The sequence below is a fragment of the Cardiocondyla obscurior genome, linkage group LG18 (genome assembly GCF_019399895.1).
Source record: "Cardiocondyla obscurior isolate alpha-2009 linkage group LG18, Cobs3.1, whole genome shotgun sequence".
NCBI classification, from domain to species: Eukaryota; Metazoa; Arthropoda; class Insecta; order Hymenoptera; family Formicidae; genus Cardiocondyla; species Cardiocondyla obscurior.
The window spans coordinates 2788210-2812899 of NC_091881.1; the positions used below are offsets into that span (position 1 = coordinate 2788210).

Here is a 24690-nt window from a genome sequence, read left to right on the forward strand (position 1 = left end):
CAATGCTGAAAAGATTTATAAAATTTTTCTTTGAAATAAAAGTTTTGTAAATATTATATTTTAATAAGCGATAACACTTTACTGAAACCATGTAATATACATGATGTATAATATATAATTCAAATAATATAGGGTAATACGATAGACATCATTATAAAAATATTTGTGCGGAAACAATTTTATTTCGTTCCATCTTTTTCTAAAATATTATGCAACTCTTGTCTGTGCTCACCGATGACTTTATAAAATTCTGCAAAAAACCGTTTGGCAGCTTGCTCCAGAAATAACTTTCTTCTTTCAACTGCATCTAATTTATCTTGTGCCTCCTCTAGTTCGAGATCTGCCGCTTGTATATCTGGAAGCGTACTCTGCATTTCTTTAATTTCACTTCTGAGGCTCTCTATCTGTTTCGTAAGTTTAGCTTTTTCCTTTTTCGCATTTTCTCTTTTTTCATTAACGTAATTCATTTCTTCTGTTAATTTGTTTTCATCCAGCGAAGATTTTACTTTTTCTTGCATTTCCTTCAGTTGTATGGTGTTAGAATGAATAAGAGACTCTACCTCATCGTTTTGATTTTTTAATTTATCTTTAAACATTATTATTAAAGATGCCCTTTCTTTCATTTCTTCTATCATCTGCGGATTCAAGAATTCTTTTTCTGGAAGTTTTAATTCATCAAAATTTAGTCCGACATCATTATCAATATGCATGAAAACTTGTTTATTGTACGATAATATCGCTTTATTGAGATCACTATTAACGTTTGCAAATTTAAGATCTAAAATGTATAATTCTTTTTCGTAATCTTTCAAATGCTCATCAAATTGATGAATATAGTTTTGGACCTCGATGCATTGTTTATCGATGTTTTTTATTACACTCTTGGATACGGGTTGATGTTTCACAGTACGAATTAATTTTTCGTAATCACTATTTCCGATCTGAATTTGCTTATTTAAAGCCACATATTCTGCTTCTAACTGATTTGTCTCTGCAGAGAGCTTATTTATATCATTATCCATTGTTTTAATATCGTTCAACTTTTGAGATTCCTTCGTTTGCAGAGATGCAATTTTTTGTTGCAAATGTTTAATAGTTTCATCGAGATTTTGCGATTCTTCTTCATGCATTTGCAATTTTATTTCTTCTTCTTCCATCTCCCTATGCGCTTGATTCATATCTTCCTCAGTGACGCCTTGATGAATTAAAATCTTGTCTAAATATTGCTGCAAAATTTCTGCTTCTTCTTCAAGTTTTTCATCATTCCAAGCTGTATAACTCTCTAGCAGTGCTTGAAGCTCCAGACTTAAACTTTGACTCTGCTGATCTGAGCCTATAAACGGCAAAGTTTCTATTTGGTAAATGTTGAGTGCAGATTCTTTTACTTGGCATATTTCCACTAACCACCCGATCCAACCAAGAACATAAGGCCATGAATGCATTGCATTAGCAGTTTTCAACCATGATTTGTTTATTACACCAGGGTAGTGCAGTTTTTTTGCATATTTCGGTAATTCTTCTATGTAATTTGTTGTTGTGAGTTCATGCTTAATAATAAAGTTTTGCAACAGGAAGCCAGAAACCTCTACAAACATCTTCAATGTAATTGGTTTCAAACTGTGGTTGCTGTTTAGCATAATGGAACACTGAATTAAATTGAAATAAGAATCTATCTTGTGTAATAGATCTATCTGATACATTTTATCCCCTAACGGCCGAGTATCCTTTCTAGGACCCTTAGCTCCCACGTTACGTTCACCGGACGGCGACCTACCTGCTGCCAGTTGTGCATGATGTCTACTGGTACTTGCAGTCAGCACTATGTTTGGCAGCAGCCTATTAGAAGATCTCGATGGAGTAATTGGAGTTGTTGCTTTTAATGGAGTCTTGCCTACACATTTACATATTTAAAATTAAACATAAATTCAATAGAGCAATATGAAGAAGTTAAATATATTAAATTAATGCTGTGCTTTGTCGAAAATGTATTTCTAGTTTAAGGTTGACCGTTATCAAATAATTATAAATGATATGTTTTAAATATGATTTTACATGCCACGATTTACCTGTTACTTTCAAACACGATTTTCTGCCAAGGGATCCCGCTCGATCGCAGGACGAGCTCCGAAAACGAGGCCTGGGAATATGAGAACTTTCACCTATTGAGATTTTTTTTGACTTCAATGTTTGCGTCCTCCGGTCGGGCCGACCGGTCAGGCTCTTGTCTTCTCGGTCGATTATGGATATCCTTACGGGATTACTAGACGATCTACGTTTGAGTGAACTCCCGTGCATGATTATTTTCGTGCAAAAACATACAAAATCCACATGCGAAATGCGAACAACTCTTCGTGAGAACTTTCTGTGACTTCGTGGAATTTGAATTTTCAGTTACCCAGCTGACTACAGTGTTATCAACCACACGTAAGAAAACTTTTTATTCTCCCACTTGAGCCAACATTCAAAGTTACTAAATTAGGTTAAAGTTAGGTCGTTGTGTTTACAGCCGTATTTTTTGCACTGTTTTATACTTAGTATTTTCTTTTTTTCTTTCAGATCTAACTGCATTTATTTCGTTTTGAGCATAGAATAATGGACTTTTTGCTCTACCGGTCCGACACGTTAATATTTATTTATATTACTTACAAATGGAACTTGTGCCGGGCACATTTATAAAGCTATGTATATATTTAAAATACAGAAATAATATGATCGGCAATCAGCTGTGTTACAACACACGTGGAGCATAATGTTGACGAGATTTATTAATACAGTTATTAAAAGCCAAAGAATGCAGGTGAGGTATTATATGTTCGTTACAGTTAAAAGAAATTCGTAATTTTGGAAGGATAATTTATATTTGACTATTTTAATATATCGTGTGATTTTATAAACATGTTTTTTAGTTTTATAGTTTTTTAAAATAATTATTGATTATAAAATTTAATTTGTTATAGATTTATAAGCATTGGGCATTAACTGCAAGTGTTTTACACAAACGTAACGTATCCACTGACACGTTCGATATAAATCGTCTGTCGGAAGAAGATAAAAAGAAAATACTGAAAATAATAAATAGCAAGACTACAACAGATTTGCTGCAGTGAGTTTAATTACATTTGTAAAAAAAATTTATACGCGACAATATATTATCCAGTTTTATATTTATACATGTAAAAATTGTTTTTTCGCAGGTATTCCATTACTAAAAAACGTGCAGAGAAATTAGAATTGTACCGTACTAATAATGGACCGTTTCAATCGCTGGAAGATCTGTTGGAAGTGCAAAGTAGTAATAACAAATGGGTATACAATTTTTATAAGTCAATCATATATGGCAAAAAGAAAATTTCTAAGATTATATCAGGTTTAGTTGTAACACCACCAAATACTAATCAAAAGGTACACCAAACAGATATCTCTTAATTTTATAATTAAAGAACTATGTATGAAAAAATATTAATATTTGTTCTCCCTTGTCTCCATGTATTTTTTATTAACGTTATTCACGTATTGCAGGATGTCAACACAGTATTAGGCATCTATATAGGGCATGATTTGATAAGCTGGTCATTATTGAATCGCAATTGTGAAGTATTACAGTGGAGTTACAAATATTTTCCACAGAAAGAGAATAAAGCAACTATTCATTACTTTCTCCAAAAAGTAAATATTAAAGCTTTTTTTATTCTTAATAAAATGAGTGTTATTTATATTATTAATTGTGAGATGTGCTAACTGTTTTTTTTCTTTTTTTTAGACAATACCGATTGCTAAAAAATTACCGAAAGCTGATCGATATGTGATACAAGAAATCGGTGGTGACGTGAGCAATGTTTTAAATCGCCATTTTTATCAAAACTTTGTACAACAGTCCGTAACAAGTGCCATTATTCTTTCGTATCTGACAATGTTGGATAATAAATTTAATGGTATGAAAATTGTATTTTTATTAATACAATTAATATTACAACGACTTAAGTTTCTGTAAGTACTGTGTCGGAAAAAGAGAGAAATTTAATATTTTTTAATATATTTTTAGATGTCTCTGAATTTGTGGCAAACAATATTTTTGTTCTACGGCCTCGTGTATTACGAAAAATATATGGACTAGTAATAGACAATGAGACTATTGCCACGCAATACATATTACAAAAGCTACTGCAAGAAAGTGACGATATAATAAAAATAAAGGAACCAAAAGTGTTAGTAAGTACAGAATTGAAAAAGATGTACAACTCACAAACTTCTGTTTGCCAAGAACAAATTGGTTGGCCGTTATTAATAGCATTAGCCTTCATAGAATTAATTGTGCATAAGAGAACTGATATGATACTTCGCGAAGCTCCTCAAAGATTGTAAAATATGCTATAATGAAATTAATTTAGTGTGAAATACAATAAAAATAATTACAAGGCTAAAAGATTTTATAAATAATTTACAAAAATGTTGCATTTTGATTTCTAACAATTCAAATAAATATTAATAGCATTTACAAGTTCCAATTAGAACGATTGAATTTATTTACATGTAACTCTGAAACTTTAGTGGATTAAATTACAAGAGGGGTAGCGGAATCTCGTGATACACAAAACACTCATTTTTATATTTCATTTAAAATAAGTCGTTTGCGAGACGAACGGTTTAATAGTGACGAGAATTAAAAGTGCGTACACCAATGATAATAAATACAATAGACTTCTGTACAGGTCCATTCATTTATTATAATTTCACTTTTTATTATGTTACCTATAGTATACCAAGTGTATATTGTTGCTCGCTGCTCGAATACAAACTCGCATTTGGTTATTTCATGTAAGATTGTACAACGTACCGGTGTGTTTGCTAAAAAAAGAAAAAGGATTACCCGGATGATACTTGACAAAACCACCGAATGAAGATTTGAAAGCAATAGGCGAAGCTTCGCGAACGAGAAGTTTCTTGGTGAACCGAATATATAATTTTCTATGGAATATTTCATGCCGAGAAACCACGACGACTGGGATACGGTGTTTAACGAAGGACATATCGAATGCTGCTACTTAATCCCGGGCAGTGATGCTATGTGACGAGCGAGTACGAAATACTATCTGTCCAAGCGTAAAAGGAGACACACCAATTATTTATTTATTTTCCATTGTATGCATTTAAAACTTGACTTTTTGTTTGCACCGCGCTTAGGCTCCATCGCGAAAATATACGCACTTGAACGTCCGAGCTCAGCTTACGCGCGATGAGACGCGTACACGTCGAGTATCGTGGAAAGAATTTGGAGGCTGTTTAAAAAAGATATTGCGGTGGTAAAAGTCGTGATACATAGCGCACTGCAATTGTTAACTGTGTAAAGATTGTAACGCAACTCGACTCAAAAGATCTCTTCGTCTCGACAAACCATAGTTTTTAAAACAGCATCCAACTTTTCTACGACATTCCGTACGAGAAGGTGAGTATAGTGACTACATAGCTATATGCATAAACGATTAAGCTCATTCGATTAATTCCAGTTTCTTGGTATGGCTGTGCATGCCAACATTTATAGGTGTCGTTGAACAAATACAGATATGTCGCTAGGAATCTGTTTTCCATTTTGTATCGAGCAGAGAAAAGGTTTAGAGAAGATATTTAACTGTAAAACGTTCAATAAGAAAGAACTTGGCGTAATCGTTAATCAAATTAGGGTATAGCTTTTTAATACGATTCGAAATCTCTAACGAGTCTAACAGGTGTGTTAAAACGAAAATATATCTGACACTGTCATTTGATTCGAATCGTCGAGCGTAACATTCATAAACAATATACGTAAATCAATGAGAAACGTAATCAGTTACCTAAACGTCGCTGAGGTACAGGCATACAAAGGCGAACTTTCTGAACTTTCAGCTACCGACGTTGATATGTTCTATCTTGGCTCGTGTAACATAAGCATAATTGTTATAAACGTTGCCAGTCTGTAAGCGCCTGCGGGGAGATGCGTTTTTCTTGAGTGAACTTTTTTGTATTGCATTCGGAAAGAGAAGAAGAGACTGGACGACATGTGATCGCGCGTCGTACAAATTTAATATTACAAAGCACAAAATACTCGTTCAATTTGCCCACGTCCTTCTCGATTACACGACATTACCTCAGCTTACATATATCTATTGTACGTAGATAAACCTGCTGCTCAGCATACAGAGATCTTTAGTAAAATCTATTTACTTCTCGATATATATATTAACAAATTATATATGGACAATACATCTTCATCGCACCATACAACAAATCGAATCGTGCGGTTGCGCATTCGGCTCTAGATTACTTCGAATCGTATCGCTGCCAGGTTAGCACGTTATGATTATTAGAATGATACCCGATCAGACCAGCTGGAAACGAGTGTCGACATATATACTGATATTTTATATATTTATATATTTGTATATATGTATGCATGCTCAACGTGCGTATGCACATTCACTTTAAATGTGCATGCTATATATACATATACATATATATATATATCTAACAACTGTATACAATTTACTATAGGTATATGCATACATATATACATATATAAATAGAAAATATATACATATATATATATATATGCATACCTGCGCATAGCTCGTTATACTATAACACGTTACGAAACAAAAGGGACGTTAAGTACCGTACTATCTTGTAATTTACAACAGTTTGTTATGCCTAAAAATGTTTTTCCTAATTGTAAGTATATAAAATCTGTTGAATGTACAAAGGAGGAGATCCAACTAAAGTTACCAAACATATAGAGTGCGGACTCAACAATAACAGTGGGTCTACCCACGTTCAAAAGAAATTTTGTGGAGTCCTGGGTCTATTACACAACGCGAAGGGGCAAGCAACAGAAATAAGAATAAAAAAAATTTTTTTTTTAATTCACGAAACAGACATTTCGACCAACCGGAACTTATTTTTCTTATTTCTGTTGCCTTTGCATTGTGCCGTTCCTTTACACTGTGTGAATAAGCTTTATTAAAATATAAAACAAAGCGATATTTGTGCGAATATATCGATTACTCTTAAAAAGCATCTACATATCTAAGCGTGTGTCTCTTTCTTTCCTTTTCTTTTTGCTTCTCCTCTTAAAAAGGAATTTTAACACACCACGGATACGTCGTCGAATAAATTACAAATGAAAAACATACTTTGCAGTAAGCTTTTACGTAATTTGCGTTTAAGCGGCGCGTTACAATTCATATCTGAGAAGTTCGCTAAAAAGACTTACATCACTAATGGAACACAAGGAGAACCATTCTGATGTTATCCGCTACATATATATAATACGTTTCAAGCAACGTGTACACAGACACATTTTAAGGCTAATTACATATTCTAAATTTATTCAACATTCACAGTACAATCAGAGAGGTTCTTCTTTATCATGCTTTGGTTCGAAGACATAATGGAAAGTGGGATACAACAGGAACACGCAGAGATAGACGTACATACTTTTGGATCTTCGAACGTCCCAGTTTTCGTTCGATCGTTTATATGTAATTGTATGTGTATCCTTTCTTTTCATTTTATTCTAATTGCACGTAAGCATCCGCGACGTTTTAACTTGCATACCGCCGCAGGAATTTAAAAGCATAATTTCTTTTTTTTTCTCTCTCTTTTTTTTTTTTCATCACGAAACATTAATATTATTCAAGTATAACGAAGAGGATGACGACATTTAAACGCTAATAGACATTTCTAACAGAAAAACAAAAATGAACGCAAAAGGTACCAAGTTACTTTTAATAATACAAACGTTCTCGTATATGACACCGGACGATTGTCAGCACGCAATCGAGTTTGAGACTCGTATTGCTCTTCTAAGTGCATTAATACGCGAGTTTGAGAATTGTTTATAATTTAATTCTTCGCATATATCTGCCAAACCGTGTACTAGACTCTTCGTATAAAGTTCATCACCACGATTCACGCGCTTAGGAAATAATATTCCAGGGCTTGTTACTTCAATAACTCCATCTTGTTCCAACTTCTTGGTAACTTTGCAGGTAAATATGCGTCTGTTTTCATATTGAATAACGACACGTATTACCTGTCAAACAAAGTTGTTAAAAAATTGGAACAATCAATCCTAAATCATTTATGACAGAGGCAGTAAAGTACGCATGATACTTTGAAATTCCATACAACAGATCGGGCATACACTCGCAAACTACGGTTGAAGACAGTTCGTGGCTGAACGCGACTGACTCGTTTATCGAGACCTTTAAGTCTATTCGGGAGCAAGCTTAGCAAGAGGATGTAACGAATGTTTACACTGACGAGGAATACGCTGAAGCTAAATACAGTGAGAAGGAATATGAACGAGAGGAAGAAAAGTCACAAGCTCAATTGCTCCTTGAAATTGGTCCGATGCAAAGTGCACGATGTTACATGCACGATGACACATAGCTAATACATACATAATAGCTACTAACGCATTATGCTTAATAAATAAAAAAAAATAGTATATATATATTAGAAATATCGTTGCACAAGAAAAAAAACATAGGTCAAACGTGAAAACTAAATATGACGGGATATCATTACGAACATGATTAATCCTGCTTTCATTAACTCTGATTCAATACACGCTATTGGTCGGAAACACTTCTGTATCGCATGTCACTCTGGACTAGAATTACGATGTAGCTTTAGTGATGAATTAAAACAAGTGCTTTGAATCGTTAGAACGAAAATTTCGAATATTATCTGAAATAAATAGCTTTTAAAAGATGAGTGAAAGATTATTTTAACAGTTAAAATTACATAAAGATATTTAGAGATTTTTCAAGATCAGCAAATTTTTTTAAGATGTTGAAAATTTGAAAAATATAATTTTTATATAAATCTCAAATAATATTCGAAATTATTCAAAACTTTACAGCAAAATCAATTACAAACTTGCAAATAAAAAAATTGAATACTTATTACTAGATATAGCACGTTGATACATAATACATTGCTGGACATAATGATAAAACACCGTAAGTTACACAATTTTATATCAAATAGCATTATATAACAAATAAAAATGTCAATGTATAATAATATTTTTATAAATAAACATTTAAATTAATTTTTAGTTCAAAGAGAATATTAATTGGATCAACTTACACTATTTTCTTTAAAACATTGTAGATAAAGATAAAATTACAATACTTGTTCTTTTTTTTTTTTAGTAATAATAAGAATGCTGTTTTAAATTTGTAAGTAAATCTTTTCTTAGTATTTTATTAATCCTCGATATCTTGTCGTTCATGTAAAATCGTAATTTCTAATTAACTATTGTTATTGACTTATAAAGGCATTTATGAAAATTTACTAACGTGTCTAATCGTTTTATCCAGCATTGTAGATCACGGACAACAAAATCTGTATCTTCGATATTTCACAGTTCTCTCTTCCTTTGAAAGCAGAAAGACGAAGATCCAGTGGCACAATAAGGCATACTACTGTTACAATATTCATCCGTAGGATATATCTCGGTGTATTGCAATACTTTTAATGACGTTAACATGAATAATACAACTACTGGAGAGTGTAAACTGTCAATAGCAACGTAAATTAACAAATTATTGGCTCGATCGTCACGTACGCACATGCAAACACATTAACACTCACACATAAACAGCAACACGCAACACATAAGATAAATCTCATGATAGATACATACAGTAATATGAATTAGATTTTAATTTCTCTCAATACTTCACAGTTAATTTAGTAAATGTAATCTAACACAAATAAGTACTAATGCGTACCGTTATGTTGAGTTTACTCAATATACGAATCGATTTTTTTTTCTCTCTTTTTCTTTTGCGATACGTGTAGAGTTCCTCGTGTTCAGCAATGATCAAGTCACTTTTGTTAATTCATTACAATCTCAATATAATCTGTATATATGAGATACGTTGGTTCAATTATTTAAAACAAATCCAGTTTGTTGCCTCGCAAATTCGATAACAATATTCTTTTTATTATTTATTTCTTTTTTTTTTTTCTTGTAAGACGTTACAAGAAAGGAATGAAATACTCAGTCAAAAATAATATCACAGCCTGGAGATACAGTGGAAGACTAAGGGTACTGATATTACGTTGCAAATCAACTACTTTTTCAACCATTAACGTTTTAACAATTAATTATTTTTAAATTGTGATATTTATTTAATTCGTTTAACTATTCACTTGAAAAATTTTACGAGATTTAATTAAGTTTAAAGTTTTTAGAGAAAGTATCGTGCATGGAAAAAAAAAAAAAATTAAGACCATGCAAGACATCAATGTCGCAGAACAATTGATGATATAACATTTATTAACAGTTGCTATATTATTATCTCATTATTTCACTTTCGTACTAGTCTCCCCTTTCTCCCTCACACGATTGTGATATTATTTAAAAAGCCCTGCCGCTTTATCGCGAGTTTCAGTCATGTGATAAATCACACGATCATCATAATAGAAAGTATCTTTTCCTTTTTCATGACCGATGTAATTATCACAGGTTAGCATGACAAAAACATGGTCATAAAAAGTGACTAGCAATCGTACCTGTCCATTACTATAATCAAATTAATTTTTGATTGGACTCTTATCACAATGATAGAGGTCCATAATCATACATATAACGTGTCTTGTACTTACATTGAGAAGCAGATATGGCATTTACCGCGACGATAGCAATTAGCGTATGACACTATCGTGATGTGCGTTAACCCTCACGCGAAACCCATAGTTAATATACCGCGAAACGCCGGCCGTTGAGTACCACCGAAAACTGAAGGAGAGAACGTTCCCTCCCACTACTTCCACTGTTCATTTTTTAGATCTGGCCCAGGGAGGGGGAAAACGATCGAGAAGACGTGCTAACCGCAGTCGCCGTGGCAAATGCCATCCCTGTCTCTCAGTGTACATGTAATAAAAATAAGTTGACGGATTCTCGTAATCGATTTTCGAGTTACCATCATTTATCAGCAAGACACACTTGAATTAAACATTGGCTTAAACGCGCGGTTATCTTTTTTATGCTAAAATTGACCTAATCTGATATACGCAAATACAAAGTAATTAGAAAGTATTATGTCTCTTTTCCCTCGTTTCTTATATATGTGAATGTCGTTATACATATATAAATATCTCTCTCTCTTCTTTTATATTACTTTGTACGTGTACACCCACAATGTACATTGTTTTATATCGTTTTATCCGCGCATTTAAGTCAATTTTAAGGCTCCTTTAGTTTTAGATTTTTTTTTTATGTACTTTTGAGAGTACCATATATTCGAAATAGAATGCATTTGCACTACTTTGGCGTTTGTCGACTTCTATTAATAAAGAACACGCATAATAATTTTTATTTTGATTAAAAAATAAAAATCTATTAATGTAAAATATATTAAATATTAAATTGATTATAAGTAATTATGTACAAAGTTATTATAATTTCCGGGAAAGTGTAGTTTTAAATATAAAATATGTTAATGCACTTAAAGTGATTCATATATGAGAATCAAATTTCAACGAATAAATTGTAGCAGTATAAATTAGAAGAGTAATAATTTTTTTCACTATGTGCTCGTTGCAAGTGATATATTTTTAGTGTATATAAATGTGCAAGTTTATTCGCAAAGTGTGTCTTATTTATCGCGAATCATAGACAAAATCTTGATTGTCTGACCTGATACTTTATCAAGATATTACATTGTTAAATGGAATATTGTATCAAAGAATATTGTACAATTCTGTTCTCATTAAAAATGGCAATGTTACTTTCATTAGCTTCGAAAGAATGATATGCATATATATTAGATATTTTGTAAAAAATCTTTAAGTTTGTATCAATATTCAATTATTAATTATGGTCATTTCTCTCGTAAGCTATCTTTTGCCAGAAAGTAGTGTTAAAAGAGCATTCAATTTCGAATAATTTATACTCTTATGTCTTATAAATGTAACTGCTGATTTTTTTTCTTTTTTTTTCTTTTTTTGTAAATGGATAATGCATGAGAATATACACGAATTATGAGCATACATAGCATATAGTTTAAATATATGAAGATAAACTTGAATCATTTTTGATTCGGGGATAATAGGTGTCAAATTTTTTAAAAATTGTGTCTGTGTTCTAAATCTTGAAATATTATTTTTCGATCTATTATTCAGACGTAAACAAAAGATATTCATTTTACAAACGATCGAGCGCGTAACAGAATGTACCAATACTCTCTTTTTGATCTATTACAGTCTTAGAGAATAATCATTAATACCGTGTTGTTACGTTATACACGCGCACATAATCGAGCAGCCTATAACTTTGTTCAATGTGTGCCGTAGGTATAAACTTGGTAACTATTATCGACGAATCTTAATCGGTATACTTCTAAGTGAACAGTCATATGAAACAGTTGATGATTCCGAGATGATACCCGAAACACGCCGGATGAGATTCAGAAGTAGGTAGTACAAGTTTTTTTTTTTTTTATGTTCGTTATAAATTATGCGCTGTATAAAGGTATATCGCATCCTTTAGTACAGCAGCATGGCGACGTAGCTTTGTTTAAAAACAGTTCATCGAATGTCAGAGATGTTGGTTTTGCTGCCGAAAATTTTGACTAGTTGTTCTTCGTAATCGTCGATATTACGTTTCATAAGTTCCATACACGGGCCGAGCAAACGTTCAAAAGCTTCAACGTCCAAAACTGTAAGGACAAGGGGGTGACCGTTTTAGTAACAAAATAATTATTTCAAGCGAGCAGTGGTTGTTACAATAATCGTCATTGTTGTGAATTCATTAAAATGTGGCGTCCTGTATAAAGAAAGTTTCAAAATAGATTTAAATGTACAGATAGAGATGTCGCAGGCATTTTTCGTTACTTAACAGGTCCGAATTACTGCGGTGAATATCGATATCCGCAATTACTCGCGATGCCACGTTATTGATTACCTATCAATTCGGGAAACGTGGACAGTAATGAAATAAACTTACATGCCAATTTGATGTCTCCCACAGCATAGGCCGAAGCGGCGCGTGGTTTATGCGTCACGAGTGCCAACTCGCCTAAATAACCGCCAGCCGGAACACGATTAATCTACGAGATATTAAAGGCGCCCGATTAAATAAGGAGAGAATTTTCTTGGCGCTCGGTACCGGCGTAATCAAATCGCTTTGCGGAGAACCAGATTAGCGTATAATATAAATAAATGTACCTCAATTTCACGGCCGTGCTCGCCGAGTCTAGTGATCCTGACGACACCGTCCTCAACGAAGTACATTCCATCTGCGGTATCGCCCTGCCTGATTATTTGTTCGCCATTGGAATATTGTTTCGGTGCAAGAGCATCCGCTAAATTCATTCGCTCGTAAGGCTGGAAGATTTTTCAATTCAAGATTATTTTACAATTTAAATCTCGCCAAAGCTGAAATTCAAAAATTAGTTTTTTGTTGCAGTAAAAAGAACGTTTAATTAAAGAAAAGAAATAACCGTAATATACATATATACTTTCAAACTACAAATTCAAAAGCCATTCAAGATTTAACAAACACAAATATATTCTACAAATCTTTTAGAAAAATCGTTATATAAATGACTAAAAAATATTTACCTCTAAAGACTTCAACATCGGCACTTTGTTAATAAGAGTCTCGTACATTTTACGCTTTTTGTACGCGGATTTAAGGAGAATGCGTCGGAACGTTTGTCTGTCCATGGCCCAAAGTGTGCCAGACGTGATAGCTTTGACAGTAGCCGCTCTAGGCATATTATACAGAAGGGCCAATTCTCCGAAAGCACCGCAATTATCATAAGTGTGAATACGATTATCCGTTGCTGTGGCCGGATCTTTGACGTACACTTCGAATTTTCCTCTACAACACGGAATACGACAAACAGAAGTGATTAAATTATTATTTGACTATTTTCAATTCTGAACAAAAGCACTGATCGGCTGTGCGCAGCCCCTCTTGGTTCACTGGAGTTTTCCGCTGAAGGGAGAAGCCTATCGATACGTTAACTGTAATATATAAAGAAAAAGTATTACCTCTCGATCACATAAAAGTTGTCACCATCGTCGCCCTGTCGGATAATAAATTCTCCCGGTTGAACGGTTTTTTCGAACATTGCGTCCAGTACGTCCGCCATTTGTTCCTGGAAAAGTAATTATATTATACACGTATAAATACGTTTTAGCGCGATATTATCGTCCAAGTTTTAAAATATCGGCTTGAATATGGCAGTGGGCAGGAAGGGGAAAATCACGTTAATGGCCTAGTTTGTACTGGGTACTTGATACGCGTACTAAGTACTACATTTCGTATTAAATCGCTTAATAAGCGCGGCATAAACACTCTTGGATTAATTTAGTGCGCTCTGATCTGATACTCTTGAATCACAAATATCAAGATCAAGTTGATCCGCGTATCGAAATATTCCAATGCTCTGCAAATACTTTGCGTAGCTCGCAATGTGTAGCCCCACGTGTCTATGACAAGACAAATGACGAAAAACCAGGAATTATTCCGATCGGAAACGTTTCCGAAAAAATACCTAATAGCTTCCCAGACACGTAATAGCTCCTTCGGTTAAATGTAGATCAATGTAAACAGAAATATATCAAGTGTTTATTCCGCATCAACTTGATACGCACACTAATCAATTTACCGGTGTAAACTAGGCCAATATCGCGGTAATAATCGATGTACACGCTTCTATATACGTAAATACAGTTGTATATGTGTGTAAAAGTATCTCATCATCACATATTTCCTCTTAACATAATTGATTCTTGACCAGCACGAAATCGATTTTTGCCACGCGAGAATTTTTAGATCAAGTCCCTGTCCCCGTTGGTTACTCAATTTACGACGTTAGATAATTCGACATGTGTACGCGTGTATATGCACGCATCAAGTGGAAATAAGATTACTTTTTAATGAATTAAAATGGAATCTTATAAAGACAAATAACGATAAAAAAAAAAAAAAATATTAATTTACTTATAACACCTAGTTTCATGTAATATATCGGTGCAAATGGTAATCATTAATTGCTAATTTAATTTATTAACAAGTGAAAAAAATAAAATCAAATTTTATTACTCGGATCGTCTTGATGGCAGAATCGATTGCTCCTAATGAGAAATTATTCATGGATTTCTTGGTGCTTCGCCCAGCTGGCGCGAATACACCTAATAGCTGTTATACGTACTTCTATTTACGATCGTAGCTGATGAGAACGCACTATGTTTAACTTACCTCGTCTAGAGCACGAAACAGGAGTATGTTCTTGACGCTATCGCTAAGCCTTTGTCGCTGCTCGTCGCTCTTTGGATGGACCATCTGAAATTAATGAGCCGTATGAGAAAATAAAGCCTGAATACAACAAAATACAACGGAATATCTAAGTCTACCGTTAAAACGTTCGTACATATTTAAGACGCGGTCTCTTTGGGGCGTTGTCTCTGGAAAAAGGTTTTCTCCCTCGATGAATAATTAGACAGAAATTTAACGAACGGCGGGACGCAGCGAAATAAAAACGACGTCCAAGTTTGTTTAACGGCCTCATTATTATAGAATATTGTACCCGGGAGAAAATAAATTTAATATACATGTATGGGGGTGTTTAGAGATCTGAATATTCGAGTTCAAATCTGAGTAGCAATCGGCAGTTTATATTCGATCGCCATCCTCTCGGATGGAAGTGGCGATCCTCCGGGAGTATCTTCGGCCGCAAGAGAGATGTAATCTCTCCAATTCCCTCTTGGGGAAATCCATTGCGGGCAGAACTAGCGACTCACCCACTCCAAAGAAAATCAAATATAAATGCTCGGGGAGCTGTTAATTGAGCTCTGGAACACGGGAAGCTCAATAAAAGAACAAGCAAAACTTCTAAGCCTCATTGCAAGAAGCAGAGGAGAATTTAACTTTTTATTTCAACTCAAATTTGAATAAGGAAAAAGTTGTGCAAAACGTGTCGCTCGTTCTCGATTTATTAAATAGCAGCCGCGTCATTAAAGCCTCGTTTATTTGATAAAAAAAGTTGTCTAGCAAACGCGCGCGTTAAGTTTTTAATACGCAAAACGATTTACTTATTGTAATATATTTTTTTTCTAAAAATCCATTGACTCTTCTCGTTTATTCTTAAATTGTTGACATTTGAAAAAATGTACAATAAGATTTTTTTTTCTTTTTGCGCAAGTGCAATTCTCTTTAAAAGCCACGCCGAGTAAATTCGATAGCTCGACTAGAACTCAAGAAATTGCACTTTATGCTAGACTTAGTGCGGTGAACTTTGACCTCTCCCACGCTTCACTCGTTATTAGATAAAGTGCGTCATTTATCAGATTTTAAGGATTATCAATCTATATTATATAATTATACTGCACCATATAATTGTGCAATATAATTAGGATTCTTGGTAAAATAATGATCGCTGCGAAAGCGTTGCGCAATTATATTTGTTATAATTTCTCTTTCACGAAATTCCATCAATTAAATTATATTACATTGTAACGGGAGGGGAAAAAAAAAAGCCTACAGAACCTTGTTGGTCATTATTGCAACTTATCTGTTTATTGTTATTGCTCATCGTTAGAATACATTTCGACCCGTTTAGGAAGGAGTCTTTGATGAATAAATTTCTTGTATTCTCCGCTTTAAACAATGCCGCTTTTTGGAAAAATTCTCGCCGAAGTTGCAATTGCCCCGTGGGCATTGTTAAAGTTCACTTTTTGGCGCTGTCGAGCCGCGAAAGCGCTGTTTAAAAATGATTCTTTCAAGTTTTGCCCTCGCCGGATAGCAGCTCGTGCTGTTATTGCGGCCAGCCTACTCTTTCGCTCGCGGCAAGTTGCATACGCGGTAATCGGTCCTTCCACACGCGAGTGGCGGGTTCTTTTGTTTCGTTATCGTCGCCAATTGTTGCACACAGAAACGATCAATTTCGCAGAGAACCGTTATTCCTCGTTCCCATTACCGACGTTGTCCCATCTGCCGCAGCATTGTCCGATCGGACCGCATGTATCGTGCGATTAGAACTTCGCCGAGGGTCAACCGTTTGTCAACGTTCGCCACCTGCAAAACCGTTATTTCGTTGGTGTACTCGGCACGTCATTCTCTCCACCGTCAAGCGGTGTCCCGTTTCTCGCGCGCTTTATATTTCAACAGTCAGAGCACTCACTGTCGATATTTAACATCGATCCCCTCCGGTCCCTTCGAGTGCTCGGTCCTCGAATTTTTTAACTCCCCGCAAGTTTAAAATAACTTGTTTTTTTCTTTCTTTAACTGCTAATCGGAAAAAAAAATAAAATGAATAGATCCATCGGCCATTCTGAAACTTGACTCGCGGAAGGGTCCGCAAATATCTCAAAGCAGCAACCCGACTCTCCCATCGAGGATAAACCGACTTGGAATTGGCCAGGAAGCTCATCGTTAATGGCAGCACCCGATATTGTGCCTTTTACCGTAAAACGGCCGAGAAAATCCACGCACGCGGTGGTGTCTCGTGAGTAGTCTTGTCACGGCCTTTCTAAAAATCGCGAGCGTCCTAGTTTTCTTTGCTATTGTCCTAGTCGCAGCGCACGCGGCGAGGAAAATATGATCGGTCGGTCGGTCGGCTTGATAACCAGTTGCCGTGGGGTGCCGATAATCGGATTCACCGGGGGCTATCTTTGTGAAAATGCTCTCTCTTTCTCTCGTCGGACCCGACCTGACCCGACCCGTTGCCGGCAACCCTTCGCAAAACCCCCCTTTGCTACCCCACGTATACACACACTTACGTACACCTTGCACGCTCCTTTCTCCCTCATTCACGTGCGCGTATGCACGATACGTACACACGGCGATGATGCATACATACATGTAAATCACCGTCCGTGCCAGGTTATCGAACACGAGGCCTGACGTCACAAAGGTACATCGCCGACCTCGCATCGCCGAGCAAAGTAACTCTTCGTTTCGTCATTCGCGCGGCAGCAGGCCACGAGAGAAGAAAGAGAGAGCGAGAGAGAAGAAAGGGAGGAAGAGAAAGAGACAAAAGGAAGGAGGGAAGAGAAAAAGAGAAGGGAAAGAGGAGAGGCTGCCAGCTATGCTTTAATAGACTGTGATATATATTATGTATCTCGCGTGTACATGCGCCACACATGTACATACCCGGCACACAACGATATTTCGTAACCAACGAGAGGGAGAGAGAGAGCAACTCTATTTTCTACCGCCATCCCGAAAAAAAAAAAAAAAGAAGAAAAGAAAAAAAAAAAAAAAGACCTAAACTGCCTCTTTGTATCGAAGACGAAGCGTTCATCACCGTCGCTCCTCGCCGAAGCGAAACGCCGGCGGTAACGAATACGTGCGACCGCGTTGCACCGCGAACGCGTTATATAAACCTGTCCTCCATTCGCGCTGCGTCTTAGGTCCGGCCGATTTTAGAATCATTCGTAAAACACACCCCACGGAAATAATTAATACGTAAGAGCGGCGCGTAACAGTTTTAATTAGCGTCGCGCCGAAAGCAGGGGGGGTCAGAATCGATGCCGATACTCGACTCCGCTAGGAAATGTTGACCCCACCGTGTCGAATTTTTATCGCGTTATTTTTGTGTCTGTGCGTGGAGAATTTCTCGCATATCGGACGCAACACAACGCCTCGGCACGGACACGTACTCCCGCGGTCTCGGCGATCACTTACGCAGCTACAATCGCGTGTATCGGTTTTCGCCAACTCGGCGAACGTGACGGGCGTAAAAAGTGCGCTTTCCAAGGCTCCGTTGTTGAAAAAAGAAATATCAACCATTGCGACACCTGATAATGGAAGGTTTGAAAGCGATGACGACGGCGGGATGTGTCGGAATAGGAGAAACGACGTTTTGGAATGAACAGATCGCCGTTCGAATAACCATTAAACCAATAGAGCATCATTAGGGGCCGCTATTGGCGTGATTGCATCGATAGAATTTCTCGCGGCATCATGTAATTTATTCGATCAATTTGACTCTTCCAGTCGTCTAGCTGAACCTTTTTTTTTCCACCTTTTTTTCTTTTTGGGAAGCGCAGATCTTGCAAACGACGTACCACTCGCGTAATCTCGTTATCGCACGCGATAATTTGAACAGTAATAGTAACAAGAATGATGTACCTTGAAGCCGTCATCCTCCTCGTCATCTTCGGGATTATACGTCTCCGCGAAAACGCTCTTCCTTCTGGAAGCGAATCGGCCGACCGGTGGCTCTGAAAAGCAAAAGACAATTAGTTTAATACAAAAGTACAATAGCAATAAAAATGGAGAAGAGAATAAAATATGAAAATCAATTAGACTAATTAAATGTCGATTCCTTAAAATTATAATAAATTTTAATTGAGATTAAAGAGCAGCATAGTTTTACTCCAGCCGTTATTGCCGAGTGAAACATCGAAGTAAAAGTTGAGAGTATCGTCCGATGAATGACTTTTAATTTGTTCGACTGCGGCGATTTAAGTCTGACAAAATGAAGGCCTGTTTTATTGTAAATGACAATCGTGTACGTGCTCGCCACGTCAACTTGGACATTTACGTAATTGGACGATTGTTTTCGAGGAAATGTTCTCCGGGTATTCAATGTGAATTGCGAAAGCCGTCACCGTAAAAAAAAAAAAGAAAAAAAAAATGATCTGCCGTTCAATTATGCAAACGTAAAAAACTCTCCGCGGCTCCTTCAATCCTTATCTACGCAGCGAAATCCGATAAAGAGGAAAATGCAATTTTCGAAGTTTCGACAGTATTTAGAGCGTGGAGATATAGGTGCAACCCCTCGAATTTACACGGAAGAAGCACGCGAAAATGCTATTCTCGCAGTTTTTAGTAGACGTTCGTTGAAACTTCTTCGTTTTTTTTATTTTTTCTTTTCCCCCCGCGATGATATATTGTCGACATTTTTTGTTAAGTGTTGACCTTTTGTCTTGACACATCCCGCATACATTGAGTCGAGAATATATTGAGCGTGATATGAAACCTTTTATTTTTCAAGAGACACGGATTTGAAGATAAAAACTTGATTTCACCGTCTTTTCTCTCGTCCGATTACGTACCGTCGCGCACAACACACGATTTTTCTATAACCACCGATCGCAGGATAACAGACTTTAAAGAAGACAAGCCGAAAATGTGCAGAACAAGCTGTTTCGTTTCCGAGAAAAATTAATAACGGCTCTACTCTTCGGAAATGTTTTTTCCCCAAGTTAGCGATACGCAACTTTAAACAAAGATAAGAAAGCAGATCGCGTTAAGAGTCTTAAACGCGTTTAATCCCGTATTATAAAAAGATTACGTGTAAATTGCTCACAATAATGGACGTAAAATTATAATATACTAAGAAATTTGGACTTTACATGATTAAATGCGTTAAGACGTATAACACGTTAGTTTTTTTTTTTTTTTTTTTTTTTATTTAATGCAAACAAGTTTGTGAATCTCTATTATTCCTTCCCTTCTAAAGTAAAAAGTTTTCAGTCCCGCGGAAGTTATACGATACCCGAAAGCATCCTTGATATCTAGCCATTCGAACGAGAAGGGTCTGTCGTGTTTCGTTTCTTCGCACCTTTGTCATTCTCTAGCTCTTCCGATTCGACGATGGGGATGAGCGACATTTCGTCCAAATTTGAAAGGGGGAGAAAAGGAGAAAAAAAAAGAAAAAAAAAAAGAAATACACGACAGAGACACGTTCCAGCACACTTGACACAAAACGAATGTATATCAAACGAACGTAAGAAGTATCTCGCGTTTTCTCACTAACAAAAGCACGCACAATAATTTATTACGTCCGGAAACATGAGATTCGCGGAAACAACGCGGTTACAAATACGTAACTGTTCTGTTTTTATCTTTTTTTTATTCAGATACCGGTTGTCAATGAGCGTTTCATTAATTTAACGATCGCGAACAGGTTGAAGAATCGAAGAGATCGAGGGTGTTGAAGACGCCAGCGTCTTCGAAGCAGGCTCTCAGTTTCGATTTGAAGAAAAAAAAAAACACTTCAAATTATGTGAGGGAGGCGTAGAGATGAAAGTGACGATCGGGATGTGCCGCGCGGATGAGAATCACGAGATGACCGTCGCTGTGCCGGCTAAGCACTGAGGATTTGTCGAAAGCACCGCGCACCCGACACCCTTTCGCGTCGCGACGGCGCCTGACCGTGCCGGACTGGACCGCGTTGGCGCGACTGAACGATACCGACGAGAGAGTGTGATTCCTAGCACCCGAAATCGCGCGCAGGTCTTGAAAAGTCGGGGCTGATGTACAAATTGCTTTGGCAAGACGTAGAAATTAAATGATAGAAGCGTCCCGCGCGTTTTTTTTCTCCCCCACGGGATTCCGCGGATGCCGCGCATCTTCCGCAAGGCCGAGGCGGCGCCCTTTCCTCGCCCCCACGCCGACATCAAGGTCTAAAGTCCGGGCTTTCATCCCGAGGGTGGAGGAAAAAGGCTGGAGGAGAGCGCGGAAGCCACGTGAGAGAATTTCCGGAGGGATCCTCTGATCGATCACCCTGACTTCGGGTACGTGCGAGATGGGCGCGTTCCGTTGCGTGAATGAGAGATGTATTGAAAAAAAAGAGAAAAAAAAGAAAAAAAAAAAGAAAAAAAAAATATACATTTTGATTGAGTTGGGAATAATTTATTAGCCTTCGCGCTGACGCGACGTCGCGATAAACCACAGAACTCGCGCGGTAACTCACGGTAAAATTTATACGTGAATGAGAGACGCTTCTTCCTGGGAAAGAATGAAAAAAATAACGGGAAGAAAAAAAACATCCCCGAGCGCTGATGTAAAATATTACAATGAGTGTTGGATTAACTGGGCCGATAAAGCGTTCGCGTAATATTTTGTTATAAAAATATTGCGCGCGTGTAGGGACGCTGATGAAAAGGCACGGTTGTTATCCGCTTGATGAGACTGTTTCTTTTCGCTACCCCGAGGCGAAATCTACTTGAAATCTCAAAATAGAACAGTCCTGACATTTCGACTAATGCGAAGTTTGACAATTCAAGTGATTATCCTGCGTAATTTAATCAGCGAGCGAGGACGTTGTCTTTTCCTCCGCCCGGTAATAAAAATGGTCCAACAACATCAAATAAAAGAAGCAAATAAAAAGAATTATTCCGAGTTCCGAATTCATACCGAGAGATTTACGAGAAATCTCTCTTGATCACGCGAGATGGGAATAAAAAGGAGATCAATCGAAAAGGAGGGGAAGATACAGCATTATTGCTTTTCGTAAAAAAAAAAAAAAATAATTAAATCGAGTATAACAAAGGGAAAAGAATTTAAAAGAAAGAACGGATGGCCGTTTAAGTTTCTCGTCGATCTGGATACCGAAATTAAGAATACAAGCACAAGTCAAAGCATTTCGCGCCGCAGCTAGTGGAATATCTCGGCGTTTGTTCGGACGTTATGCATTTGGTATTACGTGTGCGGCACGTATTTGAAAACAGAATCTATTACTGCGTTGGCGAGTGTGTTAATCCCAAATAACAGCCCACATTGCACTGCTGACATTACGCGTCCTAGGGTAAAGAGAAAATCGGTTGAGTGAATGCCAAAATTAGAACGTCGATGACTAAATCAGCGCGACATGCCGAACTCTATCCGCGATATTATTCGCAATTAAAAAAAAAAAATAAAAATAAAAATATAAAAAATAAAAAAAAAGAACAGAAAATAAAATTAGAGAAAAAGAGAGGCGAAGGGCGAAGTGCAAAGTGCATAACGACGCGCTCGGTTATTAAATCGTCCCGTTGCTGCCTATTGCCGCCGATTGGCTAAAATTACCGACATTGCGGTGTGTTTCACGTTACGTTCAATCACGGCCTCTTGCTCCACCACCGCACTCTCACCCCTTCCCGGAAAGGAAAGTGAGAATCGAAACTACGGCGACCAGTGAATTGACGTTGGCGGAATCGACCCTGCACCACTCAACTTACAACCGATATCGATTCGAGCGGCTCTTGAGCAGCCCGAGCTGGACACTAGAGCGTCGTGATTGACACTAATCACGACGAGCTAACCGAGCCATCCGTCACTCTACGCCCGTGCAAATAGCGTCCTGTTTAAGTTGAAATCTCGATAGAGATACAGAATATTTATTCTGTAAATTTGTCATTCTTTAGTTAAACAACCATATAATTCTAAGGTTCGCTCAAATTCTCTCGATCCTGATAAACATCTTAACACGAGATTTTGAGACACCGATCGAATTTCGCGTCTCATTTTCCTGTTTGTAAATCGAGGCACTGACTAATGTGCGAGGCGACCTTATCGTTTTAGACTCTTTAGTGGACCTTTTTAGAATTAATTATTACCGTGTGAAAAATTAAATACGATTAAAGGTCCTTTGCTAGACTAACGTCGTGATCTCTTTCGAATATCTTTCTCGGGCCTTTTGAGTCGGTTTATTTGTGCATAATCGTCGCTAACATAATTGTCTACGGGATGCCGCGGGACAGATGATAGGAAAAGAACGAGACAGAGATAAGGAGAAAGAAAGATTTCGATTCGAGACTCACCTTCGTCGACGGACTCGTCCGGCGTGGACGAGCAGGTCTGGCCGTCCGCCTGGATCAGCTGCGTGCGCCGTGCGTCGCGTAGCCGCGTGAAGAAGTCTACGGCGTAGTCGATGATGTCCCCGGGCTGCTCCAGCAGGTAGCTGATCGTGAACTCCAGCAGGACGTCGCGCAGATCGTCCGGTACCGTGATCTTGCCGGCGCTACGTGGACAGCTCATCTTTTCGATCCCACGAGAGCCGATCGCCAGTCGCAGGAGCTATCCTCTACGGTATCCTCTACGTTATCCTCACCCTTCACTCAGGCCGCCGGATTTTTCGGGCGGAACGACGGATGCCTCCGGACTTCCGCAGCTCGACGCCGCGCAGACGAGTTATCACGCGCTCGCGACTACGTCACGGATCCTCGAAGTGTCGCGCGGGTCGAAGCGAGGCAGCGATGTCGACGGGGAGAGGGGATGAGAGGGGGCTTTACAGAGAGCTAGAGCCGGTGCTAGAGCCGAAGCTGGACCTGGGCTTTAGAGCCGGGGTCCGGGGCCGTGAAACGCTCGACGTGTCGTACCGCCGCCCACCTTCCGAGCGCGCTGCTGCTTCGCCACCTCCACCGCCGATGACCCGCTCTCCCGTCGTCGTCGCGCCGCGCCACCGGCCGTCCCTGCACCGGCAAACTGTCGCCGCTCGTCGACGAAATTCCGCTCGCTTCCCGGTGCGCCGCGCTCACTATCGACGACGGGGCTAGCTGCCTACCGCGACGACGCTGCGCACAGTCGCGCCGAACATACGACGGGGACCCCAAGGACACGGAGAATGCACCGATCGCTGCCGCTAAAATGGCGACTGTCAGCGCCCGCGCTCAACTAACGGGATGTATAGGTACTCCACTCATGTCAAATTCTCGCGAGCTTCGATTGTTCTTGTCGAGTTCGATTCGAGATGAGGCGACAGAGATTCGTGTCCCTCGCGGAAAGATTCTTCCATTCTTATTATTTGCACCGGAAAACTCTTCTTACTACAATTATTGAATTACAAATTAATATTATATATCAATTTGATAATTTTTTTTTTAATTTATTTTTGTACACGCTTGCAAATGTTAAACTATAATTTTACGGACCTATAATTTTTACTGTTAACTTGTAAATCTAGTATTGCCCTGCAC

The 24690-nt window shown here is 37.7% G+C and overlaps 3 protein-coding genes across 5 annotated transcripts; 1 reads left to right on the top strand and 2 right to left on the bottom strand.

Annotated features, from left to right (window-relative positions):
- Nucleotides 1-53: 53 nt before the first annotated feature.
- Ndc80 (kinetochore protein Ndc80) lies at nt 54-2487 on the bottom strand. The gene is made up of 2 exons (XM_070668792.1): nt 2067-2487; nt 54-1891 (listed from the first exon to the last, which is right to left on the bottom strand). The coding sequence occupies exons 1-2, from the start codon at nt 2293-2295 to the stop codon at nt 180-182; spliced, it is 1941 nt and encodes a 646-aa protein (XP_070524893.1). The 5' UTR covers nt 2296-2487; the 3' UTR covers nt 54-179.
- Nucleotides 2488-2556: 69 nt separating this feature from the next.
- Nucleotides 2557-4728, top strand: LOC139109610 (transcription elongation factor, mitochondrial). Its single transcript, XM_070668828.1, has 6 exons — nt 2557-2797; nt 2958-3103; nt 3195-3402; nt 3520-3666; nt 3761-3932; nt 4043-4728. Exons 1-6 carry the CDS (start codon nt 2750-2752, stop codon nt 4360-4362), a joined length of 1041 nt encoding a protein of 346 aa, XP_070524929.1. The 5' UTR covers nt 2557-2749; the 3' UTR covers nt 4363-4728.
- Nucleotides 4729-10260: 5532 nt separating this feature from the next.
- On the bottom strand, nt 10261-24365 carry Pka-r2 (cAMP-dependent protein kinase type II regulatory subunit). Of its 3 annotated transcripts, none has more exons than XM_070668825.1 (8): nt 23536-24365; nt 19136-19227; nt 15263-15346; nt 14050-14156; nt 13615-13876; nt 13219-13377; nt 12998-13100; nt 10261-12710 (listed from the first exon to the last, which is right to left on the bottom strand). In XM_070668825.1, exons 1-8 carry the CDS (start codon nt 23750-23752, stop codon nt 12580-12582), a joined length of 1155 nt encoding a protein of 384 aa, XP_070524926.1. In that variant the 5' UTR covers nt 23753-24365; the 3' UTR covers nt 10261-12579. The 3 variants fall into 3 exon arrangements, with proteins under 3 accessions (XP_070524926.1, XP_070524927.1, XP_070524928.1); XM_070668826.1 differs by lacking the exon at nt 23536-24365 and adding an exon at nt 20574-20978; XM_070668827.1 differs by lacking the exon at nt 23536-24365 and adding an exon at nt 20508-20658.
- Between the last annotated feature and the right edge of the window lie 325 nt (nt 24366-24690).